This window comes from Mastigoproctus giganteus, chromosome 4 (assembly GCF_048544385.1).
Source record: "Mastigoproctus giganteus isolate SK-2022 chromosome 4, ASM4854438v1, whole genome shotgun sequence".
Classification (NCBI taxonomy): domain Eukaryota; kingdom Metazoa; phylum Arthropoda; class Arachnida; order Uropygi; family Thelyphonidae; genus Mastigoproctus; species Mastigoproctus giganteus.
In genome coordinates, this window is record NC_143578.1 from 127,437,009 (window position 1) to 127,451,871 (window position 14,863).

General features: G+C 37.4%; 1 protein-coding gene across 3 annotated transcripts in view; it reads left to right on the forward strand.

Moving 5' to 3' along the window:
* LOC150087051 (uncharacterized) overlaps nucleotides 1-14,863 on the forward strand; it is a 521,728-nt gene that overhangs the window by 125,906 nt on the left and 380,959 nt on the right. For all 3 annotated transcript variants that reach the window (XR_016546863.1, XR_016546862.1, XM_090371782.1), the window contains exon 2: nucleotides 5,350-5,481. Coding sequence is in view for 1 of the 3 variants with exons in the window: in XM_090371782.1 (XP_090227908.1) it covers nucleotides 5,350-5,481 (132 nt within the window). In the remaining 2 variants the exon portion in view is untranslated. The remainder of the gene's footprint in view (nucleotides 1-5,349; nucleotides 5,482-14,863) is intronic.

The window sequence follows — 14,863 nt, forward strand, 5'->3', positions numbered from 1 at the left end:
TGGCAGCAGATTTTCGAGAACTTGAAGCTGATTGAGCTGGACAAGGTTTCTCAAAATGGGAAGTTGAATGCAACGTGCTATCATTGGCAAAACTATGGATATGATTTCCAGTCAATGGAAGAAGGTCATTGATATATAAGAGGAAAAGAGTGGGGGAAAGAACTGAACCTTGGGGGACACCGGCATTAGTGGAGAAGTTAGAAGACAGAGAGCCATCTACCATCACCCTCAGTGAGCGATCAGAGAGAAAACTGGATAACCAATTACTAAAAACAGTTGGCAAACCATAAGATGGAAGCTTGTTTAGAAGACCTTTATGCCAAACACAATCAAAAGCCTTTGAGATGTCAAGAGCAACTACTTGTGTTTCACCGAACCTTTCCATTGAATTAGTCCTTAAATGGGTAAATAAGCCAGAATATCACCAGTGGATCGACACTGACGGAATACATACTGGCGATCGTTGATCAGACGGAAGGTTTCTAGGTAGTTTAAAAGTTGGCGGTTAACTGATTTCTCCATTACTTTAGAAAGAGTAGAAGTAATTGCAATGGGACGATAATTGGATGGGAGGGATTTGTCACCCTTTTTAGGAACTGGCTGGATATGAGCAAATTTCCAAACAGAAGGAAAAACACCTTTGGAATAAGAAAGTGAAAAAAGGCGGCAAAGAATAGGAGTAAGTTCAGGAGCACAGGTTTTGAGAACAAGAGAAATACCATCGGGACCTGGAGCTTTCTTAGCATCAAGATTCGTCAAAATCCTTCTGATATCCTTTTGACAGAAGACCACAGGAGGCATTGAATGGAGCGTGTTAGGAATGGTGGGAGATGTTTTACCAAGATCATTAATACATGAGCTCGAAGAAAAATGGGATGCTAGCAGGTCAGCTTTATCCTTGGCTGAAGTGACAACAGACCCATCTGGTTTGGACAGAGGTGGGAGCAGAGATGGGAAAAAGTTGCGGCCAATAGCTTTGGCAAGAGACCAGAATGCTCGGCTACCATTAGGGCAAGAAGCAAGTTTTCTACTCTTAGCCTGTTCAAACTCTAGTTTGGACTGATTAATAACTGCTTTGCAATTGTTGCGAGCTTTGGTGTAGGCAGAAAATGAAACTGAAGAATTAGAATCAAGCCAGTTACGATATGCAACATTCTTCTCTTGGACAGCCTTAGCACATTTATTGGAAAACCATGTTTTTAGATAAAGGATGAGATTTTAAAGTGGAGTGTGGGATAAAGCATTCCATTCCTGCAAGAATAATTTCACTGACACGATCTGAACAAACGTTGACATCAGAAGTTGTGAAACAGTAATCAGACCAAGGAAAAGAAGAAAAGAAGTCTCGCAGGTCATCCCATTTTGCATTCTTGTAATGCCAAACAATACGAGGTTGGGAATAGCCATGAGATAAAGGTTCCATTGGAGAAGAGACAATCACCAAGTTGTGATCTGAAGTGCCTAAAGGACCTCTCACTTCAACCTTGTACTTAGAAGGGTTGTTTGTGAGAAAAAGATCAAGCGTATTGGCTGTATGATTAGGATTGTCTGGTATTCTTGTAGGTAAATGAACAATCTGTGCTAGGTCATTAGTAATTGCAAAAGCCTCAGCATCTCGACCTGCTAGGTCGGTGTGACTAGAAAACGGAAGCCAGCTGGAGTTGTGAACGTATCACCAAGGAAAATTACCTCACTGTTAGGAAAGTTGGACTGGAGAAAGTCAAGTTGCGAAGAGAGGAAGTCAAAGAGCTCCAAGTGATTAGTGGAGTTGGGAGAACGGTAGAGACAACAGATGAATTTTACACAATGAGGTAGAGAGATTTTAAGCCAGAGAAGATCAAAGAGAGGAGATTCCAAATTGCCAAGTCTTTGACAGGGAATATCAGAACGGACATATGCACAAATACCACCTTTGAGGTGAAAGGAATCATACAGCAAATAATTTGGACATCTAAGATGAGCAGTAGTTGAATCAACTGATAACTGAGATTCAGTCAGAAAAAGTACATGGGGTTTGGAAGACTGCAAGTGGAAATGGACATCGTTGAGATTGGAATTGAGGCCACGTATATTTGTGAAATGAATTAGGAAGTCCTTGGGAGGTTTAGATCTTTTCGCAGATAAGCTTGCTCTATTATTTTGACAATTCATGGTGTATTCAATAGTAAGAAAAAGTGGGTGGGACATGATGTATGAAGTAATGAAATTTTTGGATATGGCGTACATGTGGTAAGAATATACCCAGATCCTTGACATAACGTGGCCTCGACAATGCTCCCCGCATACATACTACTCGGACTCCCTCCAGTCACTATAAAATTATTAAGATTACCAGGAGTACTTTTGGTGTAAAGAAATCTTCCATTAAATTATACTACTCTTGTATATTTATACCAATTGTGTGTTATGCTGCTGGGGCCTGGGGATACAGAATCGGTAACTCCATTGTTCAAAAATATCTTACCCAAGCACAAAGATTCTTTCTTCTCGCTTTAAGTAGAGCTTGTCGAACTGTCTCTACAGCTGCTCTCCAGGTCCTCAGTCATCGACTGCCAATCCAATATGAAGTAATGTTACTATCTTTTATATTGTAGAAGAAAAAATGTTCCTGCGATTGTAAATGGTATAACATATAATACTGACTTGCAAGAAAAGGTAGACATTAAAAGAATGAGAAATGAATGTTGTACATCGTGGCAAAATACCTGGTCTACCTCTGCTTTGGGTAGGGAGACCTTTAAGTTTTTTCCCGAGGTTGTTGATTACGACAAGAAAATGGACTGGTTCAATCCTGGTTTATACGTTACGTTTTTATATACCGGTCATGGAAGTCTTAACTTTAAATTGTTCTCACTAGGATTAAGTAACACTCCTCTCTGTAGTTGTGGTGCTCAAGAAACTGTCGAGCACCTCGTGTTTCATTGCCCTCTGTACGATGATTTAAGACTGGACTTACAACTTCTCACAAATGTATTTGACTGCTCCGAACTGCCAAGATTGGTTAACTGTTCCGAATATTATACTGCCTTCTCCACCTATGCAGAGAAATTGTTTAAACGGAGGAAAAGAATTCTTGCTCCTGAGGTTCAGTAAAATGCTAGACTGTTTCTTTGAATTACTCTTACCTGATGTATTGATCAGTCTGCTGGACTCCGAAGCCCAGTATTTAGTTATGTACCATCATTGTCTATAGTCTTTTTAATGTACCATCATTGTATATAGTCTTTTTATGTACCACCACTGTATATAGTCTTTTTATGTACCACCATTGTAAATAGTCTTTTTATGTATAATTAATCATTGTACTCTTTATGTATAACTAATCATTGTACTTTTATGTACAATTAATCATTATAAATTGTACCCAATGTATAGATTACTTTCAGCGGTGAATAGGGGAAACCCTGGAGCCCGCCAAAAAAAAATAATAATAAATAAATAAAATAAAATAAAATACTTTGAGTCACTATCTGGCAGAGTAGAGGTAGCAAGATTATACACTAGCTGATCCGGAAGCCTCCTAGAGAGTTACCAATAGGTTCGCTCTAGTGTACTATCTAGCGGCCGGCCTGCGAACACCGTTTTAGAGCTGTACCCTCAAAATGTAAGGAATATTGGATCTCGCCACAACATTCATCATAACCTCAAAAATCATCAATCATACTGCATGATGGAAGAGATAGGGAAGGGTTGGCCGGAACTTAGCTCTAGAAACTAAACATGGGTTCCACCACTTCAAGCCTCCAATAAGCAAAGTGGTGGTATTTCACCGGTTGATGAGAGTCATCTACCACCTAGTACTGCCTAGTAACATAGAGGGACGGCGTTCCTCCATGTGGTGTGGGCGCCACACCTCGACCCCTGCTTACGTTGGTTCACACCTGGTGGTCACCCACCATGTACTTGTGCATGAAGGTTATACCCAGGATTACTAACAGTCCCACCATCGTGAAGGTGCAAGCAGAGGATTTGGCTGTCATAGACCGTCCGGACTTTGCCGAAATTGGGTCCACTTGACTTGAGTGTCACCCGAATATCAGTTCCATCAGCGTTTTAGACTCCCAGGTAGCAAGAAAAGCTTGTCTGGCATATCTGAGAGAATGTCTGTGACAACCTCAAGGACCAATATCCATGTGCTTGTTTGAAATTTTGCCATGTTAATGGTTTTCTGAACTTTTTTTAAACTATAAAATGGAAGTGACTGAAAGTTTTATACTTATAATGTTATTTTTTAATTTTCAGTAGAATTAATATTTTTTATTTTTTAACATAAAAGGTGTTAAAAACACATTTCTTGAATACATTGTATTTAAATATTTTTATTAAAAACTAAAATAATACATACAATAAGTATTCTAAGCAGAATTCAAAGAAACTAAAACTTTTTCAGAAATTAAAAAGAAAGTTTAGATCAGCTTGTGCATTATGATTTTTGTTATAACTATGGTTTTAACCTTGGTGCCACTGCAGGGTTAAAAGTAAACATCATATAAATCAAGTGTTTTTTTTTTTTTTTTTCCCAGTTTATGGAATTTTTCAAGAAGTAGTGGCAACATGCACGAGAATCATATGGTAGCTGTGTAGACTAAAATTATTTCTTAGAATCACCCACCAGTTTCACAGGTGGATGATTATTAGTGAAGAAGGCAGGACAGTTCCTCAGCACTATCAGGTGAATTCAACATATATAAGGCATCTAAATTTATTTTGATGCATGATGCATTGTATTATTATACTGTGGTTGGTGGGTTAAGTTATCTTTATACGTGTACAAAGACAAACTACAGATTGACTGTTCATCCATTGATTAGTAGTAAAAGGATGCATCTCATTGCTTTGTTAATGGATATCATGCGATGGACAATGTAAGAATTGTCTATTGAGAAGTTGGTAGAATTCCAGTACTCTTGCTGAAGAAGTTCCAGCAAGAGTACTGGAGATCTTGGAAGGTGACTCCATACTCAGAATACTGTCTCATTCAGTTTCCCATTCCCATACTCTAGAAGTGATATATTTTCAGTACCTAAGATTTGTGACTTTGTTTTTCAAGATGTAACCACTTAGTGGTCACTGCTGTCACACAGCAAAAGATATAATGTGGGCAGCAAATTTCTCCCTTGCTTCTCTTCAACAAAGTTAGGCTGCAGGTGATATCAGATGCCTCCCAGAGTTAGGAGGAGGATAATTACAGAAAGTTGTAATTACTTTGAAAGAGTATTTCAAGATATTTATAAATATATTTTACTTTTTTTATTTCTTTGTAATAGCAATATTTTTACTGAGTTTTGAAGAGCAACCCTTCTATGTAAGTATAATATTATTTTTCACTATTTTGTTTTTGTACTATAGGAAAAGAAGCTTAGCTCTGGATCACTTGGTAGTGGTGATGTGATAAGACCAAAACAAGTTACAGTCACACATCCAGGTACAAATAAAGCTAAACCTACTTCTAAAAAGAAGAGCTCTATTCAGGCAGATTTGGTAAATACCTCTCTCTCTCTCTCTCTCTCTCTCTCTCTCTCTCTCTCCCATATTATTATTTTTAATGGTATTTATATATATTATAAACCAGGGTTGAAAGTTGTGTGTATGATACTATTGCATGGTTTTGTGAAGCTCTCTGCTGTTTCTTGTCAATTAATTTTGATGTATTTTCTCCTGGTTTTTTTTTAGATAATTTAGTGCACAGGAGTACCACATTGTCTTTCATGTACCTTGGTATACATGAAGTCAGTACATGGTATTTCAAAAGTGTGCAAGTAAAGGGAATAAATGTGCACAAATTGCATTCTACTCACATAACATTGCACTTTTTTTTGATAAAGACAGAAAAATAATAGTGCTTATTACACACAGTACTTGTTACTGCCATTACAATATGATTGAACTGTTTAAAAAAAAAAAAAAAAACAATATCAGCAACATTGAGAAAAGACTATCTTGTCTTATGTAAAGAAATGTAAAATTGAATGCCAATGCCAAACTTTTCATTGAAATTTGAATGGCAACTATTTAATTTTGAATAACAATGCTAAGACTGCTTGGTGCTTGTTTGCATGAAGATCAGTGGTGGGCCATCCTGAGGGTGCAAGGAGTGCATTGCACCTGGGCGGCAACATTTGAGGGGCGCCTGAAAACCTGAAACTTACATATGAAGAAATTTTAAAGGGGGGGCCAGCAGATTTCAATTGCCTAGGAACGTCCCTGATGAAGATAATATACATCAGTGTCATAGCTAGGGTACTGATGGATATAGCTTTGACAATGAGTGGAATTAAAGTCTCAGAATAATGAAATCTATAATTCGTTTTAATACTGACTATTGCAATTATCTAAATCAATTACTATAAAATCATGTATCTTTTATATGAAATCTATGATTAGTGAAAATTTCAGTTGTTTCAATTTTAGGAAAAAGTGACTGTGAGGGTCTTATTTGCTACTTTACTTCTGTCAGTTGGGGAGACAGCATGTCAAGTGAATACCGGTGAATTATGGAATGAGTTTTAAGGCACAAAAACATAGTATACCAAAGAGAGAAAGTGCAGCATGGAAAGGATGCTAAGGTGGAAAGAAGATTAAGGAACTGGCAGTTTAATAGAGCAAAAAAAAAAAAAAAAAAAACCCACAATGGAAAAGTAATAGAAAATATAGACCTATATATAACTTTCCCCTGCTAAAGCACATGATAGTTATCTATTATTCTGGCAAAGGTTGAATATGAGAAATCAGGAAAGAAAAAAATCAGAAATCAAAATAAGGAAACTTTGTATTAGCACCTATTAAATACAAAGAAAAAAATAAATTAAATTGCACCCCCCCCCATGTAATGGTCGGGAAAGTTGTTGGCAACTCATATGATGTAGTTGAATTGAATGAGGACCTTCTGTGTTTTTTTTTTTTTTTTTTTTTTGTTTAGATCCAGATTGTTTAATTTTTGAGCTAGGTGACATGTAAGACTCCTGAGCAGGTAGCATATATATGTCCAGTTTTTGAAGGTGGGAGTCAGGGTATGTATCAGTCTTGTCCATCACGATTGTTAATTTTAGGAACTTATTTGGACTTGTGAATCCTTCAATTGGAAACACAGCAGTATATCATAAAAAGCTCACTTTGTTCTTAGAACCATAAAAGTGGTTCTAAGAACAAAGTGAGCAATTATAGGCCAGTCAATCTGACTTCAGTGAAAGGGAAAAATCACAAAGGCAATAATTAGGAATACAATACAGGTTCATCTAGATAGAAATAGAATTCGCAAGGGAACCGTATGATTTTTTAAATGGAAAATTTTATTTAATTAACCTGATAAACCATATGACAATGTCACTCAAGAGTTGGATGTTGAAAATAACTTTGACATTATTTAGACTTTAGTAAAGCACTTGATTTGATATTTAATGAGAAATAATCCTTGGCCTTGTGGCTGTGAAGGGCAATATCAGAATGTATCAAATTGTAATATTATTGTTATTGCAATAAAGGTTTATAAATTGATTAGAATTTGGAACGTATGTTGATCACATGCAAGATCTTTAGATCAGTTACAAGATGACTACCGGACTGAAGGCAGAGGGTTGTAATTATTGGTTACTCTTCAGCATGGGCAAGAGTTAGAAGTGGGCCACTCAGTGATCCATGCTGAGACCACTCCTATTTCTCATTTTGTTAAATGACATAAACAAAAGAAAATAAAGCATAATATCAAAATTGCAGATGATGATGTGGATAATGATTAGTACCAAGTGGCTCTTCTTCATACTGACTTAACTAGCTTCATTTATGGTCAGTAACATCATGATGATGTTATTCAATTAAAAACTGATCTTATTTTTTAAGATTAGTTTTTAATTTTTTGTTAACATGGAGGATAATATAGTAATTTTATGTTAATGTGGGAGATAATATGCTGTCTTGAGGAAATAACATTTCCCCAAGACAGCAACACAGAAATATATAATGCATTGAAGCATTTATTATCGAGTTAAATTTCGACATTGTCAGTGTTAATGTAGTGAACGAAGCCTATTCAGTGGGATGCCATTTCTGACAACATTACTTAATGCTATTCTTAATAATTGAGTCAACATATGGAGGATAGTAGTCCTGTAACTCAGTAATTTCAAATTACATGTTGTTCCATGTGATTTGAAATCTACTGTGGGTGAGTAGTCTGTAATTTGGACCCAAATTGACCACTAATTTTGGTTTTAGAGTGCAGTGTTCTTGTTTATTGGGTAATTATGCAGTTATTTTATGCCAATCTTGTTATTATGTTGGTATCATTTTCAATTATAGAATCCAAAGTCCCTGTCCATTGTGTAATAACATACAATGATTCTTTTACAGTGCAACTCATTGCCATGTCACATTTGTAAAAGAATTTGTGCAAGTGATTTTAGTGCTGAGAGCAACACACCTGTAGTTACTTCTGAATGTACAGGTTATAATCTAACTACAGAACTGCCAGCATAAATACACAGGCAGTAATGTAGTGGATTTCAAATTTGTAGTTTATTATGCCTTTTTTTTTTTCCTTATTTTTGTAGGTTATAATTAAATAATGCCACTGGGGAGGGGCATGTGAGTCAGCTGCACTGGTTCTAAACACTATTGTATGGTGGAGACTCAGACAGCTGCCGTATGTTACAGAAAAGAGCGATTGGAAGATAAAGATTGGCCAAGTGAGACTGTTAGAGATGTGTAATAATGGTTTAGAGCTCATGCTAGCTTTTGGCACCCCTGGAACTAAATAATTTGAGATGGAGACAGCAATGTAGAAGTTGACAGTATTGGATGTAGCAAGCATGATTTTGATAAGACCAGACAACACTGATAAACATTTTTCGGTGAATTTTCCCTCATCATTCTAATGAGATATATGTAAATTGTTTGAATGTTCACAACTGAATTAAAATCATTATCCTCATTTGAAGGATCCTATACAACATTCAGTGGTGAAATGCTTTTAACTGTTTACTGTCCTTGAACATAGTCTGCAATAATAATAATAGTATTTTACAATATAGAGCTTGAACAAAAATTAATGTCTTCCTAAGTTCCTCTTTGTGGGAACCGAATGGGTGCACTTACCAAGAAAGAATTCATTTCTGGAAATTAGGCACTTTCAAGGAGATGATCGATTTAAGACTGAGTGAATTGAAGAAGCTAAATTCTGAATGGCTTCCTTACTCTTGCTCAGACAATACACATGAGGGTGCATAAATTTAAATTGTGGAAGGATGATTACAAGATAGCTGTGCAGAAATTTGCTTTCAGCTAGCAGATAGTTAATTTATATTTTAGCATTAAATCAGCTCACACACACCAACCATAAGAATAAGTATTTACTGTAACTAAAATATTTACATATTAAAATAAAATAACTATATACAAAAACTGCTATTATATTAAATTAAGTTATATACATGTAAAAACATTAAAACTGTGATAAAATCCTTTAACATAAAATACACTAAAATAAACCGAATTAAAAGCGATAAAAACAAAAGTCTCTGGAGCTTTCGGAAGCATCGGCTTCCTTCCTCAGCAGTAACAAAACTTCCTGCAGCACGTCCATATATAACAGGCTCACGGTACCTATACACGTGGTGCAGTCGACGCATGGTCTGAACTGGAAGCGGAAATAGCTCGGGAACGTGTTAAGCAGAACCGTTCATCCGTACTTAGGATGATAGTTTCAAACAGAGGATGCATACGCATACCTCTGTCCCTATTCATAATATTGTGGTCGGATGAACAGATTCGTAGGCTCTCGAGCCATTTACGGTTCCAGAACCCATGCGCTCTATCCACGATAACCGCATCCTCTGGGGAAATTTGATGCTGCTTCTCCCAAAAATGTTCGGCCACAGCAGACTTATTGTAATCAGCGGTTTTTATAGCATTTGCATGCTCCCCCAGACGATCCTTGAGCCATCGTTTTGTCTCGCCCACATAATTCTTATGGTTGGTGTGTGAGCTGATTTAATGCTAATATATGAATTTTCCCAACCTCAGAGGCCTTTTTCAGGAGATAATTAATTATTGGAACAAATTTTCATCCAGAATTGTGTAAGCGAGTAATTCCAATAAATTTATAGAAGAGCTGTCTCTGCGCAACAAGTCAAATTTTGTCCATATTTTGTAAATAGTGATTAAGTTTATATTTAAATAACACCTTTATTTTTGTTACCTTTTGTGGTAAGGTGTAGTGTTTGCCACCTTCAATGTTTATTTAATTCCGATCAAACACATTATGAATCCTCACAGACAATAAGAATCTGCAGATAAAGGAACCACTGGGTGGTAGTGATCACAGTGTGCTGAAGGGATTTACTCAAAGAGGTAACTACCATCAGGGGTAAAGGGAAGGGTTTTTGCTTTCATAAAGGCTACTACGATGGTCTGAGACAGTATTTAAATTCTATACAGTGGGACAAACTGATGATGTCACCAACAGCAAATTCAAAATGGAAGCATTCAAAGAATTTATCTTGGAAGCTACTAGGCTTTACATACCAACTAAGGAATATTGTTCAGGGTTTAGGCCTAAATGGATGTCAGATGAACTAATAAGACATATGGCAGAGAAGAAAAATGCATGGGATACATATAAATTAACATGTGACACAGAATATAAGTTGATCTGTAACAAAGTTACAAAGGAGGTTAGGCAGGCGAAGGCAGATTACGAGAAATCTTTGGCAAAGAATGCAAAGAAAAACAGCAAAAACAAAAAATTCTTTACTTATGTAAACTCTAGAAGGAAGAGGATGAATCAGATTGGACCACTTGATATCGATGGTTCAACTGTTGATGATCCTGCTCAGGTAGCTAACAAACTAAATGAATATTTTGCATCGACATTCACACATGAGGAGTTATTCAGCAAGGGGAATGCCAGAGGTGTATTCACCTCTGGCAGTAAGCTAGATAATCTTGCAATAACTGAGAGTAAAATGGAGGAGAAATTGTTGAAGATAAACACAAGAAAGGCACCTGGGGTGGATGGGATCTATCCAGTTATATTAAAGGAAGTAAGCAAACCTTTAGCCATAATCATGAGAGCTTCGTTGGACTCCGGGGAGGTACCCGTGGACTGGAGATGTGCAAATGTGACCCCAATTCAAAAAGGAGGATCAAAGGGCGACAAGTAATTATAGACCTGTTAGTTTAACTTCTGTTCCAGAGAAATTAATGGAGGCACTGGTTAAAGAAGCATTGCAGGATCATCTAGACAAGACTTCAGTAATAGCTGAGACATAGCATGGGTTTGTTACGGGGAAGTCTTGTCTGACAAGTTTGATTGGATACTATGATGTGGTCACGAAGCAACTGGATGCAGGGTATAACCTTGATATCATATATTTGGATTGTAGAAAGGCTTTTGATACTGTTGCACATGGAAGACTGCTGCACAAATTGGAGCAGTGTGGCATTGGAGGCAAATTACTGCTACGTATAAAGGGATGGTTGAGTGGGAGAAGACAGAGTGGTAATCAGTGGACACTGTCCTTCGTGGACTAATATTATTAGTGGAGTCCCTCGGGGTTCAGTGTTGGGACAATTGTTGTTTTCTGTATTTATAAATGATATTGATGATGTTATATCAGGCTTAATGTCCAAGTTTGCAGACAATACAAAGGTTGGCAGGGTTGTTAATGACACTGATGACAGTATGCTGCTACAACAGGATCTAGAAAAGATGAGCAGATGGGCTGAGAGGTGACAGATGAAGTTTAACATTGACAAATGTAAAGTACTACATATGGGAAGCAGTAACTGCAGAGTAACATATCAACTCTGTGGTACTACACTGACAGTGGTAGAGAATGAAAAGGACCTGGGGGTAATTGTGCAGGCAGATATGAAGTTTTCTGAGCAGTGCTGATGGTCTGCAAGAGTAGCTCATGGTGTCTTGTCAATGATATACAGGAATTTTTCTAGCAGGGATAAGAGGTGATTATCCCCTTGTATAAGACGATGATCAGGCCACACCTTGAGTACTGTATACAGGTCTGGAGGCCTCATTTTAAGAAGGATGTAGAGCTGTTGGAACGAATACAGAGTGGGATAACAAGATTAGTGAATGGAACGAAGGGTTGCTCTTACGAAGAAAGGCTTAAGTTTTGCGGATTAGTGTTCGGAGACTAGGCACCTGCGAGGTGATCTAATTGAGGTGTATAAAGCCTTCAATGGTTTGAGCATGCTCAATGCTGACGGGATTCTTCCTCTTGCTCAGAATAATCTCCTGAGAGGGCATAAATTCAAATTGAGGAAAGGTAGTTGTAGAATAGATGTGAGGAAATTTGCCTTTAGCCAGCGGGTAGTTGATTGGTGGAACAGACTTCCATTTTTTGTTGTGGAAGTTGATAGTCTAAATAAATTTAAGGCTGAGCTGGACAGGTATTTGGAAGGAAAGGTGGGGTGAAATCGGAGCGGTTTTTTTTTTTTTTTTTTTTTTTTTTGGTTGATGCTGCATAAGCTTGCTTTCTTGTATCATATGCTTCTACTAATGCTAATTCTGAGATGCTTTGTGGTACCACTTCTTATACGACTTCGTCAGGGACTGAATTGCTGATGTCTACATACTTTTGGTCAAATAAAATTCAAGAAATATGTAGTGCCGACCAGGCTAGCCCGGTCTGTACAGTGCCTGCCTGGCAACCCAAAGGTGGCGGCTTCGAGTCCTGCCTGGGGCTTGGATCACAGTAAAATGCAAAACCTTCGGGAAGGTATATTCAAGGTGCATTATGGCCACAGAAGCTGATGCGCCAACAACTAACAAAAAAAAAAAAAAATGTAGTGATCATACTACACCAAATAGTTCATATAATTAGAGTTAGAATTACTGAAACTCTTCTGGAAGAAAACGAATTATAAAACACGGGAAAAGAGCAGCAATAATTTATAAATAACAGTTAACTCTGAAGTGGGTTTGCAATGGACATTAATATTAAGGATACATTGCCCCTCAAGTGCTACGTTTTTGAAACCTTCTAATAGCTAGAAGTAATTCAAACTTGTTCACATTTTGATGCCACCTTACATTTTCAATCTATTGTGCAAATCATACAAAATTATACAAAAATTCAAAATTATACAAATCATTGGAAGGGTCTCCATTTAAAAGGCAATGATTTTAATTTGTTTCACACGAAGATCGTAGAATGTAATAGTGCAGAAGAACTAGAGTTTAATTGTGATAAGTCGTTTGAAGGTTTTAATCACTTGTTGGGCATATCTTTTGTATTTAGCTAAGGATATAACTAATTTAACATTGATCATTACAGTGTAGCGTAATACGTATTGCTGCATTAGCTTAACGCAGTATTGTAAATTAAATTTATCAACCTTATTACTTTTCACTGTTAATCAGTTAAATAGTATTTAAACAGAAATCATGCCCCAGAGTAGATCAGCAAATGAACAAGCACAAAGTAGAAGTGCTGTGGCTTAGGGGAGAACTGAAGAGGGCGATTCTCCAATGTATCACAGCCTAAAAAAATGTGCAACTTGTGGGATGTTTGCGGAACTTTGTAGAACAGGACATGATCTAGCTGTGGAGGGTGTCCTTTTGTGTGCCAACTCAGCATTCTGATTGGCGTTTATGAGAGTTTAAAGAGTAGGGTAGATGCCCTCGAAGGAATTCAAATTGAGGATCCATCAAGCTCTCAGCTGTCCTACTCAATGCCTGGGCTCACTCTTGTGCATCGGGCAACAGCTGCAATCTTCAGGGCAGAATGCCTGGTCCCACAGGAGCTAGTTATTGTTGGTGACTCAATTGTCAAGGAGACTGGTAATATATTGTGCAAAAAGGATAGATGGAATAGGACTAGGGTATTTCTGCCAGGGGCAAAAGTTGATTCTATAGCAGATATCTTTTAAGGGCACAAAGCGTGATATTGTTGTACACGTTGGCACTAATAAGAAGAAATCTTTATTGTACACTAAAGATACAATAACGTGCCCACCACAGCCAGGAGGCCAGGGGTTTGACAAGGTTATGGGGTGATATAAAAACATGTACAGTATAACAAAAAGATAACATAACATCAAATTAACTTAAAAACGTGGCATTAACCATGCTATAGATATGAGTATATACCGTATTTCCCCATGTATAAGACACACCTTAATTTTGGGGCCCGAAATTTGAAACAAAATGTATTACATAAAGTTATTGAACTCAAGTTTTATTCATCATAAAATTCATACAACTCCTCATCACTGTCAAAACTCCCATCCATTAGCTTGTCATCTGTGTCTGATGACGAATCACTGTCTTCATATATTGCCTCGTCCTCGGTTCCGAAACACCGAGATCTTTGTGTTTAGTTACACTTGGAATAATTGCGCCCTCCAGTGAGGGTTGTATGAATGTAGGACACTTCTTGAGAGAGAGAACCATAATAACGGATTTTTGGGGTTTCAGTTTAAGACTGAACCCCCTTCAGCTTGAGATGGCTAGAGAAAGCTGTGATCTTATTACAGATTTCAGATTTGCTCACTCCTCTGTCGGCTGATGGTGGTATTTTGGTTAGCAACTTTATAACGTCGGCGTAGGTAATAACATCTCTATTACACACAAACGGAATAAGGAGGGCGGTAAAAAGTATACCCGATAAAACGCCACCTTGTGGCACACCTGCATTGATGGATTGGGTATAGGAGAGGTTGCGATGAGTGAGGTACACTGTTCTATTCCAGAGGAGTGAGTGCAGAAAAGCGAAAACGTCACCTTTTATCCAGAAGAAATTGGTTAGGAGATTCAGAAGGTCTGTGATGTTGAGGCTATCAAAAGCAGCTTTGATATCGGCATAAACAACCGCCATTTCTGATCTGGCCTCAAATGCTTTTAGAA